We start from the raw sequence: 17,489 nt of genomic DNA on the forward strand, positions 1-17,489 counted from the left end.
AAATTTAGTCCTGCACATTTAGCTTTTTAAATGGGAAAGAAAACATGTAAAAAAGAAAAAGAAGAAGAAGAAAAACCCCACCCCCAAACAAGAGATTAAACAAACGCTGCATGAAAAGTATCAGAACTGTTTGCAGGACATCCTCTACTTCAACATCACATTTATTCGCAAAGCATTGTTGGCACTTAGCATCCTTTTAATTAACAGTCAATTTGCAAGAGAATGTAGGAGATCCAGGACATGCTTGTGGCTTTCATTTTCACTAAATGTTTCCATTTTAAAAAGAATAACACATGCTCTGCTCTTTATAGTATATGAGCATCTGGGTCTTTCTTTGGAATGTTATGCAACACAATGTGCTTCTATGAACGAAACAAACAATTGGGGGAGGGCTATAGTTCAGTAAAAGAGCCTCTGCTTTGCATGCAAGCATTTCCTCCTTCAATCTGGCATCTCTAGGTAGGGCTGGGTGGGACCCACCGGTAGGTCTAAAATCCTGGAGAGCTGCTGCCTCTCCATGGATGCTAAGCTAAGAGGACTGATGGATTCAGTATAAGGCAGTTTCCTCTGTAGAAATTGACAGCCATTTCTGTGCTATGTATGGTATGGCACACTTTCAAAGCACTGCAAAGCACACACATACTCCACCCAAGCACACAGATTAGGGCTGTAATATTAGATTACCGGTACATATTTCTAGCTCATTGTCACTATGTGCATGTGAAAATACAGTCTTCCTTTGAACATGGTTTAATTTACATTGTCAAACATATTTTGATATGGTTTTCTGATCTGGTGAGAAGACGAGCAAATTAAATGGTGCATCTCTTCTACCCTGCAGGTTGCCGGGTCTTAAGCTAACCTAAGGTGCCTATGCCTTTAAATCAGGGATAGGGAACTTGTGATCCTCCTGATCTTGTTAAGACTGCAGGTCCCATCATCTCTGACCTGTGGCCATGCTGGGTGGGGTTGATGGAATTTGGAGTCCAACAACATCTGGATGGCCACAGGTTCCTCATACCCCATTTAAAAGCTCTTAGAGAGCAAAAGGTCCCCTTCCTCTCCCATTTCTCCAGTTTCCTTTGCCTGTCTTCCTGTTTTGCCTGCAGCTGTGGGACAAAACTGGAGTCCTACTTTGCTACTACAGCAAGCAAGAGGAGAGGGTGTACAATGAAGAAGGTGTGACAGCTGCATCTTCTCCTACTGCCTCAGAACACAGAAATGGTTTGGATGATCTGCAGTAGCGGTCAAGGGAGTGGGGCAGTGGCACTTACCTGACCTCCTGTGGCAGGCATCAGTGCAGGATACCAGTAGGAAGAGGGGCAAGACAGTGGCAAGACTGGTGTGGTGCTGACACACCAGTAGAATCAGTCTGGAACCACTGGTGTGTTTCCATTGTACTGACCTTGCACTGCTTGGCTCCTTTCGCTACCAGTAAGCAGTGATGCAGGAGATGGGAGGTTAGGTTAATGCCACTGTCCTCCCACACCAATCACAACTGCAGATCATCCATCCAATCTGTTTCTGCATTCTGAGCCTCTTGGGACCTGGTAGTTGAATATGGCTCATTACATTTGTTATTTAGATTTACAAAGGAATTATAAAATCATAGAACTGTAGAGCGGGAAGAGACCCCAGGGGTCATCTAGCTCAAGGCCCTGCAGTGCAAGAATCACAGGTAAAGGTCCCCTGTTTAAAAACCTCTAGTGAAGGGAAAAGTCCCCTTTCAGGAATGGGAAAATATTGTTACAGTCCATCTCAATCTCTGCCAAGAGGTGCAAAATTCCAGGGGTCTTGGCACTTAACCAGGGTTTGTGTTCATTTGGAATGAGGCACCAAGACTAGTGTTTTTAAGAAATATGGTTATTTTACTCAAATTTACACTTGAAGCCTTCAATGGAGCAGGCACACAAAATTACACCACAAGTGTCTCTCCTTGCTCCTCTCATAGTTTCAGCAACCTTGGGTCCAAAGCAGCAGCCAGCTATGGTTCCTGGCCTCTTGGTTCAGCCTCTCCCATCCAGTGCTCATGGAGTTCTGCTTACTTCTCCCTTCTGGTGAATTTGCTTTTGCAGTTTTCCAGTTTTCTGCAAATCTTAAGGCATCAAAAGGCTCAGCTCCTGACCAGTGAAAAAGAAATTAACTGTAAATTCTCAGCACTCACTTTCAGATTGCTGCTCAATATTTTTGGTGCAGAACTTTGTGGTTTGCTTGTGCAGTTTTCTGGTTTTGTGCAAATCGGAGGAATAAAAAATAAAAATCCTCCAATCAGGAGCATACTGGAGACAGTTATGAGCAAAGCCGGAAAAGAAATGAAAGCATTGAGTGGGTACAGAAAGGGGAGTAGCATAAACCACCAACTCAAAGCACCAAAACAAATAGCCTGCAATCCATAGTAGAACAGTTTAGAGCCTGATTTCCCCCTCCTTATCAGATTATCCCTGTTTTGAGTAATCCTGAATTTTTAGGAGCAAAGCGTCAACACTGGTGTTGCTTGAGGTAATGTCATGTAGGCTACACAAATTAAAAGGAAAAGCAAACAGCTGCAAACACTCATTAAATGCCAGTGTGGACAAGCCTAGAAGCATTACAAACTATGTGCCCCATCTGCTGGCGGCTTTTGTTATTTTTGTTTTTATTCTTGTTATTTTATTTCTTCTTCTGAAAAACAGAAACCCACTGGACCCCATCCACAGCTTTTTATGATCATTTGAGGATACCTGGTTTGGATCTAAAAGTATTTTTGTTTTTGTTTTGCTTTGTTTTAACATTGCTTTTTCACTCAACTGTTTCGTGAATTGCAACGTAATTACTCCTGTTTGTGCTTTTCTTCCTTCCCTCCCTCCTCCCGCGCCACCTCACTTTCTACACTATCCCGCCCCCATTTATTGGGACGCCAGATACTCAGGATAACTCTTCTTTCATCTGATGAAATAGGCTGTAATCCAGGAAGGTTTATGCCATAATAAATGCGTTAGTCTTTCCGGTGCCAAAACATCATTTGTTGCTTTTTGAATATTTAAAGCGGCGAACGAAATTGTTGTTGTTTAGTCGTTCAGTCGTGTCCGACTCTTCGTGACCCCATGGACCAGAGCACGCCAGGCACTCCTGTCTTCCACTGCCTCCCGCAGTTTGGTCAGACTCATGTTCTTAGCTTCTGAAATATACTCAGAGTCGCAAAGTGATTTCATGCTCTTTATTCAGCTCATAGTGGTGAGGAGGAATGAATGAAAGTCCCCTCAAAGTATCTGCTTATATACATTATTTACACAATGGGCTGCACATGATTGGCTAATTCTGGAATTCTACTGTAAGCCAATCAGGTTGTGGATTCACTTATATCTGGAGCATGATTGGGTGGTTCCTGCCAACCAATCAGACTGCTGCATTGTTCTAGGACCAATCAGACTGATGCATTCTGAATCCTATTGTTCTAGGACCAATCAGACTGCTGCAGTTTCGATCCTATTCAACTCAGTACATAACACCCCTCCCCTCTAAGTTCCAGTCCTGCCCGGGAGGTCACATTCATAGTCCTCGAGGTACGCCGGCGGCCTACGTGTGCGTTGCGGCCTGTGGTGTTCCCTGGTCCGGGGTTCAGGTTCTGGCTCGTGTTCCAAGGATGCTGGCTGTGATGGGCCTGTTTGGTCTGGCGCAACCGGCTCGCTCAGTCGTGGTTCTGGTTCCGGTGTCCTTTCGGCCTCGCGGGTCCTCTCTGTATTTACTGATTCTGCCTCTCCTGCTGGCCCCTCCTGCTCTATGGGCCTCACTGCCGCTCTGTTCCCTTGGGACTCCTCTGACCTTTCCTCCTCCTGGTTTTCTCCTGGGAATCGTCGCCGTATCTGGTCGCAGTGGCGGCGCCAGCATTGCCCCCCATCTGTTAGCACCTCGTATGACACGGGGCCAGTGACCCTGGTGACTGTGGCGGGTACCCATGCTGGGCCTGCCCCAAAATTCTTTGCGTACACTGGGTCCTGGGCCTCGAAGGTCCGGGGGTTCCTGCCTTCCCCCACCACTACCTCATCCTGAGCTCTATCGGGGTGAAGGCGGTCCAATCTGATTGCAAGGCGCCGACCCATTAGTAGTTCAGCGGGGCTCCGGCCAGTCGTTGAGCTGGGGGTGCTGTGCTGTGCTAGGAGGAATGTGGCAAGGCGGTACTCCCAATCCCCTTGCGTCATGCGGCGAAGGGTGTCCTTGGTGGTCCGCACCATGCGTTCTGCTTGGCCATTGGTGGCAGGGTGGAATGGCGCCGAACGTGAATGCAGTCCCGTTGTCTGAGACGAGAGTGTCAGGGAGCCCGTGGGTTGCAAACAGCCTGCGTAGTATCCGGATGGCTGCGGATGTAGAAGCGGACGGTACCAGTGCGACTTCCAGCCATTTGGTGTAGGAGTCCACCACTATGAAGAATGTTTTCCCCTGAAAGGGGCCAGCGAAGTCCACATGCAGGCGTGACCATGGTGCTCGGGCGGACTCCCAGGACTGGACTGGGGCCCTTGGGGGATCTGGGCGGGATTCTTGGCAGGCCTGGCAGTGTTTGACCCAGGCCTCTATCTCTCTGTCGATCCCCGGCCACCACACATAACTCCTGGCCAGGGCCTTCATTCTTACTATCCCTGGGTGTGTCTCGTGTAGGGCTGTGAGGACCCTTTTGCGGAGGGGCTGGGGTACAACGACCCTGCTTCCCCATAACAGGCACCCCTTGTGGGCCGACAGTTCATGTTTGCGGGTTGTGTAGCCAGCGAATTCTGGCCCAGGGCTGTTGCTGGGCCATCCCCTCCACACCCAGTCCAGGACCCGGGAGATGACCCTGTCTTTCTTGGAATGGTGTGCAACTTCTTGTGCCTGAATGGGGCGGTCGGGAAGCAGCTCCAGGCTCATAACCTCTTGTGCAGGTGCTGGGTCGGGGCCTGTTTCCGGTAGTGGTAGCCTGCTGAGGGCGTCCGCATGGCCCATCGCCTTCCCAGGTCGGTGAATCAGTGCATACTGGTAGCTGGCAAGGAAAATTGACCACCTGAGGACGCGAGGAGACAGCACTTGGGGGGTCTGCTTTTCGGGGGCAAACAAGCCAAGCAACGGCTTGTGGTCAGTCACCACGGTGAAGGGCCGCCCGTACAAGAAATCATGGAATTTTTTTACTCCCTTCACAATTGCCAGCCCCTCCTTGTCTATTTGTGAGTAGTTCCGTTCGGTTGCGCTGAGTGTCTGGGAAAAGTATGCTACTGGTACCTCTCTTCCATCCGGGAGTTGGTGTCCCAGGACAGCGCCAATGCCATAGGGTGAGGCGTCGCATGCTAGCACCATCGGCAGCCTCTCGTCGAAGTGTGCCAAGACCGAGTTTGAGACAAGCAAGTCCTTGACTGCCTGGAATGCAGCCTCCTGGCGCTGGCCCCACACCCAAGGGGCCCGCTTGTCCAGAAGTCTGTGTAGGGGCTCTGCTACCGCCGCTTTGTGGGGAAGGAAGGAATGGTAAAAGTTCAATAGTCCCAAGAAGGCCTGAAGTTCAGTCTTGTTCTTGGGCGCTGGGGCATCACAAATGGCCCGTACCTTGTCCCCAGTCGGGTGGACCCCTTCTGCGTCCACCATAAATCCCAGAAAGTCCACCTGAGGCACTCCTAGTAGACATTTTTCCCGCTTCACCTTGAGACCCGCCGTCTGGAAACGGTGCAGAACGGTGCGGAGGCGGTCCTCAAACTCCTCTGGTGTGGGCCCGGCAATCAACACATCATCGAAGAAGGGGGTGACGCCAGGAATTCCTTTAAGGAGAGAGTCCATTAGGTTCTGGAATATGCCTGGTGCCACACTGACACCGAATTGCAGCCGCTTTACCCTGAATGCTCCTCTGTGCGTCACAATCGTCTGTGCCTCTGCTGTGGCCTCATCTACTGGCAGCTGTTGATATGCTTGGGCCAAGTCCAGCTTGCCAAAAATTTTCGACCCAGCCAGGGTGGCAAGGACATGGCTGACCACTGGCACTGGGTATGCATGGGCCGTGAGGGCCTTGTTTATGGTACATTTGTAGTCTGCGCAGATGCGGACCGAACCATTAGGCTTGACGGGTGTGACGATTGGGGTTTCCCAGGGGGCATTAGGCACCGGCTCCAGCACTCCTTGCTCCACGAGCCGGTCCAATTCCTCGTCTATACGGGGTTTCAGGGCGAACGGGACCCGGCGGGCCTTGAGCCTGACTGGTCGTACTGCGGGGTCAAGCTGTAGAGCAATGGGGGGGCCCGTATACTGTCCCAATTTCCCATCAAAAAGCCCCGGAAATTCCTTGCATATGGTGTCCACGTCCACTTGTAAGCTCGTGTTGTTCACCCCGGTGACGGCTAGCCCCAGTGGTCCAAACCATGCCAATCCCAGTAAGCTAATGTAGGGGCCCTTGACCACAAGCAAGTCCAGTTGCCGCGTCCGCCCTCGGTATTGCACCCTGAAGGTCCCCACCCCCATTGTGGGGACCTTACGTTTCTGGAAGTCCCGGAGGGTGAATGGGGCCGGCCTGAGTTTGGGACCCCCAGTAGGACACAGTTTCCTTAAGGTCCTTGCCGAGATTATGGATAGATTTGAACCCGTGTCAAGCTCCATGCGGCATGGGGCCCCCTCTATCTGTACCTCTACATAAATTTTCTCTACGTTGGGGTGGGGCAACTGGTATACCTGGAAGTCCGTGAGCTCCGTTGAGTTGCCTTGGTGCGTTGGGCCCCGGGACCTGGGGCTCTGGGATTGGTCATCTGATGCCTGGCGTCGGGTGAGCCGAGCCCGACACACCCGGGCGATGTGTCCCGATTTTCTGCACTGCCTGCACTCTGCGTTGCGGAAACGGCAGGTCCTCCTCTCGTGACTTTCTCCACAGCTTGCGCAGTTCCCTCCTTCTCGTCGAGGCAGCTGTGGTATGTGGGCTGCTTGAGTGCGCTGCTGTACTCGGTGCACCTCCTCCCTGTTGGATCCTGAGTCGTCGGTGAGGTCTTTGTGGTGGACCCTCGGTTGGGACGGCTGGCTCGGCCGTGCCTCTTGCGTCGACTTCTCAGCAGCTTCCGTTGCCAGGGCCTCCTCCAGAGCGACCTGGAACGTTAGGTTCTTCTTAGCGTAGAGGCGTCGTTGCAGCTTCTCATCCCTCAGGCCACCGACGAGGCGGTCACGAAGCATGTTCTCCAGCTCTGAGAAGTTGCAGAACCGGGCGGCTTGGCGGAGAGAGGTCACAAACCCAGTTATGGTTTCCCCAGGGGCTTGCCGCTTTGCGTAGAAGGCATTTCGACGAGCCACCACTGAGGGCTGTGGCGAAAAGTGCCCCTTCAGCTGTTCCATTATTGTTTTGTATGGAACTGTAGCGACGTCTTCAGGCGCAAGGAGAGCCCGGGCGATTTCAAACGTCTCCTCTCCGCAGACGCTGAAGAATATTGCCCTCTTCTTGGCGTCTTCTTCATCGGTGACCCCTTTCGCTTCTAGGAGGAAGGTGAAACGAGAGGCGTACGCTTCCCAGTCTCCAGATGCTGGGTTGAACGGCGAGAAGCTGCTGTTGGTTGCCATTCTGAGTTCCTTGTGTCCCGGAGCTGAAGCCTAGATACACGGTGCGAGGCAGCGGTGCGGCAGGTGGCGGTGCTGCGGTGCGGTGTGTGGCAGTCAGCTCAGCGGGATCCCATCCTCGTCGCCAGTGAAATATACTCAGAGTCGCAAAGTGATTTCATGCTCTTTATTCAGCTCATAGTGGTGAGGAGGAATGAATGAAAGTCCCCTCAAAGTATCTGCTTATATACATTATTTACACAATGGGCTGCACCTGATTGGCTAATTCTGGAATTCTACTGTAAGCCAATCAGGTTGTGGATTCACTTATATCTGGAGCATGATTGGGTGGTTCCTGCCAACCAATCAGACTGCTGCATTGTTCTAGGACCAATCAGACTGATGCATTCTGAATCCTATTGTTCTAGGACCAATCAGACTGCTGCAGTTTCGATCCTATTCAACTCAGTACATAACAGCTTCGATAACACTGTCCAACCATCTCGTCCTCTGTCGTCCCCTTCTCCTTGTGCCCTCCATCTTTCCCAACATCAGGGTCTTTTCCAGTGAGTCTTCTCTTCTCATGAGGTGGCCGAAGTATTGGAGCCTCAGCTTCAGGATCCGTCCTTCCAGTGAGCACTCAGGGCTGATTTCCTTTAACTCCCCATAAAAAACTGCCAACATTGACTCAGAGTTGTTCCGCCGCAGCATCTCTACCGTCTGTCTTTTGCTTTGGAAAAGCGAGTTGGAAACCAAGGAAGAACACATCTATCATATTTCTAGTTCTATGGCGAAATTTCAAAATAGCCTCCGTGTTAGCCTGTCGCCCCCACTTTGCCGTCTCTTCAGGAGGCGCTCCTCGTTTGTAAACATAGAGATATAAATGTAGAGTCACGCTCTTTCGCAGACATAAATGGCACTCTTGCTCTCAAATGGAACTAGTGTCCCACTTTGCAAAGTACAGAAAGTTCCTCTCTGGGTGTACCACAAACGTGAACGACACCACAGAATCATGACCGTCCCCGTCCCCCGCCCGCGTCCTTCACCAGATGTTAACAGTACGTATCATTCTACAGTGTGTCGCTCTCTTTCCCCCCTTCTCCTCATTCCTATTGGCGCAGCTCCTGGAAGCCAGACGACCAATGGTCGTGCTCAGAGGAGTCTCGCGGGGAAGCGGAGGCGCGGGCCCCCACGTGACTCGCATGCCGGCAGCCGGCTGAGCGAGCACGATAGGTACGGAAGCCGGGAGCCAAGATGGAGGAGTACGCGCGCGAGCCTTGGTGAGGAGCCGCATTTCCGCCTCCCGCTTCTCCCGGGAGAGATGAAGAGCGGGACGGAGGGGCGGCGGGGTTGGTCCTTAGCAGGCAGGACTGGCAGACCCGCTTAGCCTCCTTTTCTTCGGGACCGGCGGCGGGCAAGTGACCTTGGGGAGCCGCGAGTGGGTCAGCCGCCGCCGCCTGACCGGTTGCAGGGGCTGGGGAAGCCTCTCTTGGCCGGGGCGGCGGGGAGCGCCTTGCTTCTGCGTTGGCCAGCTCCTTTGCGGGTGGATGAAGTACCCGATCCCAAAGGATCCCAGAGACGCGGGATGGGCTGAAGCTCCCTGTGCCCAGGCAAAATGGGCAGGTCCATTTTGTCCTTTGGCGGAACGCAATTGCAGAAAGGAGGGCGTCTTTTTGCTAAACTGGAAGCTCCTCGGAGTGCCCTTTTAATCTCCCATGTGGCAACTTGGATTTACATGGCTATAACTGGCTATAAGAGAAGGTGCTTTGCAGCTCCATGGGGACAATACTGGCCAGTTTCTCGTGCGTCCTTCACCCATATTGCTTCCAATTTGCTGAGGCTTTGTAGGAAATTGCTGGACTGATACCACCAGTGCATGATGTGTATTCTTCAGCAACATGGCACAGGCTCAGGTTACACTTAAAAGCGGGTTGGTTTAAGAGATGCTGAGTGTATACTTTTGCTTTCTAAGATTAAAAGCATTGTAGGACTATGCAAAGGGACGCGGGTGGCGCTGTGGGTTAAACCTCAGCGACTTGTCGATCGCATGGTCGGCGGTTCGAATCCCCGCGGCGGGGTGCGCTCCCATTGCTCGGTCCCAGCGCCTGCCAACCTAGCAGTTCGAAAGCACCCCCAGGTGCAAGTAGATAAATAGGGACCGCTTACCAGCGGGAAGGTAAACGGTGTTCCGTGTGCTGCGCTGGCTCGCCAGATGCAGCTTGTCACGCTGGCCACGTGACCTGGAAGTGTCTGCGGACAGCGCTGGCTCCCGGCCTATAGAGTGAGATGAGTGCACAACCCTAGAGTCTGTCAAGACTGGCCCGTATGGGCAGGGGTACCTTTACCTTTACCTTTAGGACTATGCAAACAAAAAATATAATGCTGCAGAACAGTGGGATCAGTGCACACCTTGCCAGCACTTTATGGATGAGGTTGCTGGATCCACTGTACATGGGTTGGGGTGGGGAGATGGCTTGCATTTGTAAATCATTCAAGAGGAGCATGCAGCCTTTGGCCTAGTATTGGAGGGGAGAGTGGAAGGGGGACAATTGAAGTGCTTGGAGCAATGTAAGAAGGGAAACCTCTGCAAGTCATCAGTTCTGACCTGTGTTAATGAATGGGGGGGGGGGGGACCATAGTGGATGGAGAATTGGAGAGACACAGGGTGCGCAGACAGACATCACCTTCAAAGACCTTCCCTGGCACCCACAGGTTTCCCCCTCTCGGAAAAAAATAGTCCTGAAATTGTAGCCAATATAATACATGTGTCTGCTTCGTTGTGTGTGGTGCTCACAGCAGCTTCTCTAGTTTACAGATGAGTCCAAACTGGTTGTTGACCTCTGAAGTATAGTTTAAAGCTTAAGTGTTCCAGACCCAATAATTTTCTGCAATGGCAAAAAACGGAGGAGAGATTTTGAGTATATACTTAATGGGAAATGGTTGTTATACTTTTACAATGCCATATGTCCTTCATTTATTTCCATTTATGAATAACTTCCTATGAAACATAACAAAGCAATTAGCAATAATAACATCAACGTTTAAAACAGATACCAGACCCCCCGGGGGGGGGGGCGGAGATCTCCACTTAAAAGCATTGTGGAAAAAGAAGAGTCTTTAGTAGGTGCCAAAAAGACAATAGAGACAGCGCCTGCCTGATATGTAATGGGAAAGTATTGTAAATGGTGGGTGCTGCCACACGAAATGGCCAATTATGACATTATACAGAACAGATGCCTTGATGAGATGTAATCTGCAGTAGGGCCTCTCCTGCAGAGTGCAGTGATCTCTTGAATATGTAAGAGGTGAGACAATCTTTTAGGTAGATAATCTTTTTAGGTTTAGTGAATAAGGTTATAAAATAATAAAGTGATCCATTTGTTTGTTTTACTATGATGTGATGTTTGCGAGACTGAGCACATTAATGTATGTGTTCTTTCATTTAGCCCTTGGAGAATAGTGGACGACTGCGGTGGCGCTTTCACAATGGGAGCCATCGGCGGTGGCATCTTTCAAGCTGTCAAAGGATTCAGAAATTCCCCAGTGGTGAGTTGAAATGATTTCTTGTGGGTAAGGTTTATGATGATATTTTTTTTAGTGACAGTGAAAATTAATGCACATATTTTTTTTAAAATGGAGACAACTCTATCAAGGTCTATTTCAGGACGTGGCAGAATCAGGGATAGAAGGGCCTTCAATGAGAGACAAAATTAGATGCTTAGAACCTCTTGAGCTTAGCTCAGAAGATGAAACCAATGTGCAAATAAAAACAGTTCTTTTTTTGTTTTTTTTAAATCCCTTTTTTCTGTGAGGTGCTATACAGAAACAAGATAACTGACAAAACATGCAACTTGCAGCAAACAAAATATGAAGTGTGTTGTTTTCAGGCTAAATGCATCCTAAATTCAGTATGTGAAGAGCTTCAACTATTGAAATTGTTCCAATTTCTTTCTTTTATCTGTTTCAGGGTGTAAATTATCGGTTGCGGGGTAGTTTGACAGCTATTAAAACCAGAGCACCACAGTTGGGAGGTAATTGCACTATTTACACAATCTCTTTTTCTGTTCTGTTTTTAAAGGGATATTGGTAACAGTTCTCACTTCCCTTCCCTTCAGTACATAATTGTTCTTAAATGAATGGGATGATGAAACATTTCTATTCCAAGAACACGTGTGTTGAATTATACAACTGGTTTCTTATGGACAATGTTGTTTTCTGCTTTCTATGTTTCCCCTCACTGCTACCTCTTAACATTCCCCCCCCCTTTTTTTAACACAACCCATATCCAATACCAGTTTTAGGTCTGTAAGCCTATCTTGGGCTTTACATAGCTTTCTCTCCAACTTTATGAGGTACTGAGTAATATGTACTGTTGCACGGTCTGGAAAAGTGCAGATGAGACTTATTCAGGGTTATGCTTCCATATTTTAAAATGAAAGAATCTAATGTGCACAGGTAAGTGTACGTAGAATCTATGGAAATCAGTGGCACCTGCACACATTTTAGGGATGTGTGCGGGATTGTGGCCCTGACCAAAATATCTACTTGGTGCTTTTCTGAAAGTGAGCAGGGTGCCTTTTCTCATGTTTGTTTTAAAAAATCAACTTCTCAGTGTAACTTATGCATGTCATGCTAAACTGTGGTTTAGTGCAATGTGCAAGCACAGGCAACATCAGGCATTTGCTCCTGTTCTCCTGCCACTGGGCAGGCAGCCAAATAAAACAATTGTCTTATTTCAACTGATTTTGTTTTGAAGTGCCTGGTTTTTAACATACTAATTGTGTTTTATTAATATTGCTGAGTGGATTGAGGACTTGCACAGAATATAGTGCTCCAGAGCTTTGAATTGTTGATGAGAAACGACTGGTGGCGGCCAGTAGATTCAGTTGTAGAGTGCAGTGAATAGAGTCTGTTAGGAAAGGAGAATCTGGATAGTGAGAGACTTTATTGTTATTTCGGGAGTTTTAGTTAACGTGATAGGAATTATGGGACGCGGGAGGCGCTGTGGTGTAAACCACTGAGCCTTGGGCTTGCCGGTCAGAAGGTTGGCAGTTCGAATCCCCGCGACGGGGTGAGCTCCTGTTGTTCGGTCCCTGCTCCTGCCAACCTAGCAGTTCGAAAGCACATCAAAGTGCAAGTAGATAAATAGCTACCACTCCAACGGGAAGGTAAACGGTGTTTCTGTATTCTGTTCTGGTTTCGCCAGAAGCAGCTTAGTCATGCTGGCTATATGTCTATGGACAAATGTTGGCTCCCTCGGCCAGTAAAGCGAGATGAGCGCCGCAACCCCAGTCAGGGGTCCTTTACCTTTTTAGGAATTATACTTATGAAGACATTTGTGTATTGTCAGCTTCCTGAATAATTATTGGCAGATTTTGTCATGAATTTGCCTTTGCTTCTGTTGTGGGCTTGAAGTGGAATATCTACAGTAACCATTTCCTTTGCTGGGAACATGAAACTAATATCCAGAAACCCAAATAAGGAAACTGCTGTTAAGTACTGTTTTCGCCAGTTCTGAACCCAGGTATCTTTCCCCTTCAAATAGGTAGCTTTGCTGTGTGGGGTGGTCTCTTCTCCATGATTGACTGCAGTATGGTGAAAGCAAGAGGAAAAGAAGATCCTTGGAATTCCATCACTAGTGGTGCCTTAACCGGAGCTATATTAGCTGCAAGAAGTAAGAACACCAGTTTGGAGTGAATGTTTATTGGAAATATTTCATCGAAAATATTTTAATGTCACTTTAAAAAAATGTTAGACAGTCTTATGTGCACATATGCGCTTGACCATTCTTTCCGCGGTAAGGGTTGTATTGTTTATAAAAGTAAGAATTTATAATGAACACATGATTGCATCAATATTGCTAAGATAGGAACTTCGACAATTTTAGCATTGAGAGGGGAAAAAATTGAGTTGTAAATTCACTCAAGAATAGAATCATTGAATGCCTTTTATTTGGTAAACAATCCGTACTGCTATTTCTTTCCTGTATTAGCTCAATTATTCTCCTAGCAAAGATGCGCACATAACACATAGCTGACATTTCCAATAGTCTTTGTGAAATAATCTGCTGTACCATTATAAAATATTTTTAAAAGCAACCTTTTTCATATTCTACCTCTTTTCAGATGGGCCAGTTGCCATGGTTGGGTCTGCAGCTATGGGAGGAATTCTTCTGGCTTTAATTGAAGGAGCTGGTATTCTATTAACGAGGTTTGCGTCTACGCAGTTTCCAAATGGTAAGATGCCTACCACAGCTTGGGATGCAACACAAGATGTTAGTCATGATTCCTTGAGACTTTCCGCTGTTTAGCCACTTGAATTTAAACCAAATGGTTTGTTATGGATATTAAGATGGTATAATATTGAGGAATCTGGGAGACCAGGAGTGTGACAAGATGAGCTTTCTTATGAATTACGGATTAATCCATAAGATTAATATCTTGAGATCTTCACAGAATTGGGAAATGCAAACTGATATAAACCAACTATTAAGAACCATGGTTCTTGAACCATATATGGATTAATTCTCAGTGAGGTGGTTGCCTTTATGCACACCGTTAAACTTTTAATGATTTACACTAAAGCTTGGGTTATCAACAGAAATGGTCAGAAAGAAAAATTTTTCAGGTTTTATCCTAGGCTTTCATGAGGATACAGTGGGATAAGTGGTTGTGCTTACAGTTGATGGGAAGATGCCCACAATGCCATGTGTAGTGCCTATGAAAATCAGTAATGGGATCTGTTTAGCCAAAGCAGCAAAGATGCTTTGGAAAGATATGTATGAATAGCCTAAATTGTCCAAGTATGCAGATTTACCCAGGAGTAGTCCAGTTGATTTCATTGAGTCTTACCTGCTTCATCAGTGAGGCGTTCTCAAAGTAAAGGAAGGATTGAACTCTGATTAATAAGAATACATAGAGAGGCTTGAACCAGCAAGACTCTGGGAAGGGTGTGTATAATAATCTCCGGCCCAGGTCATTTTATTCACAAAAGAGCTTTTTACAGAGTGTTCGTAAGAACCAGTCAGATTTCCTCTGAGCATTTCAACAAATCCCACGTGGGGACAAAGTTAAACTACAAACACTAATTAAGCATGCACTTCTGGGGTAAATAAAGAACAGAACTACAAAGGAGTGCCATCTGGCAACCCCTGAGGTCAGAAACAAGCAATACACATGATAAGAAGGATGGCCAGGAAGACAGCGATCATTATCACCTTCAGGTGAGATCTGTTTCCTGGCCCTAAGATTAACATCATAAGATTAACATATCAGAAAAGCTACATCAAAAGAAGCTGCCCACTATCTTTCACAGCCCAGGATGCATGCCTGCCAAAGCAACTGGGCTGTGTATGCTGTGTACGTGACTTGTCAAGAAAGAGAAATGGGCAGTAGAGGAAATGGCCAGAGATGCAGAGGGTTGTGGGATTTGATCAGAAATTCTTGTCAATGAATTAAACCCAGTCAACACAACGCATTCATCGTGGACACAATGGCTTGATGCATGTTTTATAATTCCTCATAGTAATCCCACCTGACCCCACACTCTGGATATTTGCACTCCTACAATCAGGACTGTGAATGTTTCCTTGGCAACTTGCAAATGTCCATGTGCATTTAACTTCCCACTGAAATATACAGCTTGTAGCTGAAAGTGCACTATTTCTCCACTAACCTCCTGCACTATATCCTCCTGACCGTAATTCCCACCTTCAGGATCCTTACTATTAGCTGATAGGGCATATGTGAGCAACCAGTAAGTTGTATGTACCCCTCCTGCTGTGTGGCCTGCCAGTTCCCCATTGCTACCATTACTGCCATACGTGCTGCTGCTGGTGCAGCAGCCAAGCTCAACATAAAATATCTTCTGCTTGCTTACCCTCCCACTCAGAAGTTTTAGGGGTCGTTTTCCTCTGCTTCATTGCTGCACTAAACTCATATTTGATCCTGCTGCCCCTGTCTGATCTTCCTTCTTCCTGTTTCCAGCCATAGAGCCTGTGCCGTAGATCCTCTAGATACCTTGTGGGCTCTATGGCCTGGCTTCCTTTCCATCAGCTCCAGTGTTACTTTACAGTGCTGAGGAGCTAATCCATGCCCCTTTTCATACTCAAAATCTCCTATTGCACAGCACTGGGTATGAAACAGATTAATCTCAGTCTGTGTTTGCAGTTTATGTTTGGTCTACTAGTAGGTACTTAAAACAATTGTAGAGTGAATTATCAATGCTTGATCTGAAGACAGACCCACTGTTAACATGCTGCAGAGCATTGAATACTTAATGTTTGTTTTGTGTTTCAAATGCAGGCCCTCAGTTTACAGAAGACCCATCTCAGTTGCAGCCCTCTCCATTCGGGGACTATAGGCAGTATCAATGATTTTGTGTATCCTCCTGTTTTGTGCGGTTCAACAAATTGTCATCCTTTATGAATGAGCAAATTGCAACGTTATTTGAAGACTTTTCGTTGGATGTGTGCACCTTGGTTTTCTGTACTTTTCACAATATTTAAAAGATAATTATGAATAGTAGGATTCTATTATTGCAAAGTGGATTATGAGGTGCTTGAAAAACTCTCTAATTAAGCCTTGTGGTAAGAGGATCAAGCAATGTATTATAGAAAGAAAGGAATCTGTGGCCTTTACAGTGTAGCATTTATCACACTGGTGCCAATTTTAAGGAAAAGAACAGTCATAATGCAACAGAGCTGCCTAGCCCAAGATCTGATGTCTTCCACAAGAGTGGACTAGTATCAGGGCAAATGAGGCTGTCTGCTTTCAATTTTATACTATACAATTGGAATTGGGGACAGAAGTGAATAGGGAGTATTTATTTTCTTCCTCCTCCTTACTATCTTTAATGCACAGACAGGTGTGAGAGGTGGTAATTATTTTTCTTAATACAGTGGTCCAACATAAGCACTCAAAGGGATATATTCATAGCAGAACTACTGAAGATAGTTCATAAAAACTCTACCATTTCTTTGCAGAGTACCTAAGGACTTCAGTTTGCTTTCTCCAGAGTTGTCCTCGGCTATAGGACACTCAAGTTTGAATGGCCATTTTGCATCCTTTACAATTAGATCTTGTATGTAATTCACATATTAATGTAAGAGTGGAATGTTGATCATTTTATGGTGTAATTTGCACGTTGTAGGGTCTACTTCTCAAACAAGAGAAGTATTCAGAGTAAATCTATTACCCCCAAAACGTATTCAACACTTGCACAGCCTGAATATCTCTTTAACACTTTAAATGGACTTTCCACATCCAGATATGAATTGATAATATATTACATCCACAGTCTTCTTAACTGGATCAATGATGATTACTTTTGCAGGTGTCTATAAATGTGGAAAATTGAACAAGCTGAAATACTCCTGCTATTCCAGACATTCAGCATTGTTCAGTGTTCCTTGTTACTGACCGTGCTTTTCCATTAAATGTGGTTATTTATAAATGTCATTTGTCTTTGACCTAATTATGTGAATGAAGAACTTGAACGTACAAGGTGAAAGGCTTCAGAAGCCAAGTCAATTAGAGGTTTGTTTTGGCTCTCAGCAAGTGCAGAGATACAAATTTGGGGGCTGGGGAGGGAATTGGCATCACCCCCCCCACACACACACTTTGTGGCTCCAGCATTGGGAGGAAACCTTGTGTGGATCTCACTCACCAGCCTGCCCTTTGGCATGGCAAGAGGGGCAAAGCAATATTGTCATACTCTAGTCCCAGATAAGTCTACATGCCTTTCAGATAAACTAGTCTTTGGAAAGGGAATGGTAAAAATGATAAGAGCGGATTTTTAGAGAGATGACACAGATCAGGCAAGAGCAATCCATATAGGCCCATAACTAGCCCCAAACCTACAGTATAGCTACGCAATGGATTGCCTGCACCTGAGAAAATCGTGCAGTTGTTCCGTAGTGTTGAAAATGTTGGCTTTTATGAGCTCTGGAGAAAACTGAACAGGGAAAACAAGGGAGAGGGATGTTTTTG

The 17,489-nt window shown here is 47.0% G+C and overlaps 1 protein-coding gene across 2 annotated transcripts; it reads left to right on the forward strand.

Annotated features, from left to right (window-relative positions):
• The first annotated feature begins 8,632 nt into the window (after positions 1-8,632).
• TIMM17A (translocase of inner mitochondrial membrane 17A) lies at positions 8,633-16,958 on the forward strand. Of its 2 annotated transcripts, none has more exons than XM_083444632.1 (6): positions 8,633-8,780; positions 10,947-11,046; positions 11,468-11,531; positions 13,046-13,174; positions 13,626-13,736; positions 15,804-16,958. In XM_083444632.1, the coding sequence occupies exons 1-6, from the start codon at positions 8,755-8,757 to the stop codon at positions 15,872-15,874; spliced, it is 501 nt and encodes a 166-aa protein (XP_083300758.1). In that variant the 5' UTR covers positions 8,633-8,754; the 3' UTR covers positions 15,875-16,958. The 2 variants fall into 2 exon arrangements, with proteins under 2 accessions (XP_083300758.1, XP_083300759.1); XM_083444633.1 differs by having other exon boundaries at positions 8,757-9,484; positions 9,858-11,046.
• Positions 16,959-17,489: the final 531 nt, after the last annotated feature.

This window comes from Podarcis tiliguerta, assembly GCF_965153285.1.
Source record: "Podarcis tiliguerta genome assembly, chromosome: 6".
Classification (NCBI taxonomy): Eukaryota; Metazoa; Chordata; class Lepidosauria; order Squamata; family Lacertidae; genus Podarcis; species Podarcis tiliguerta.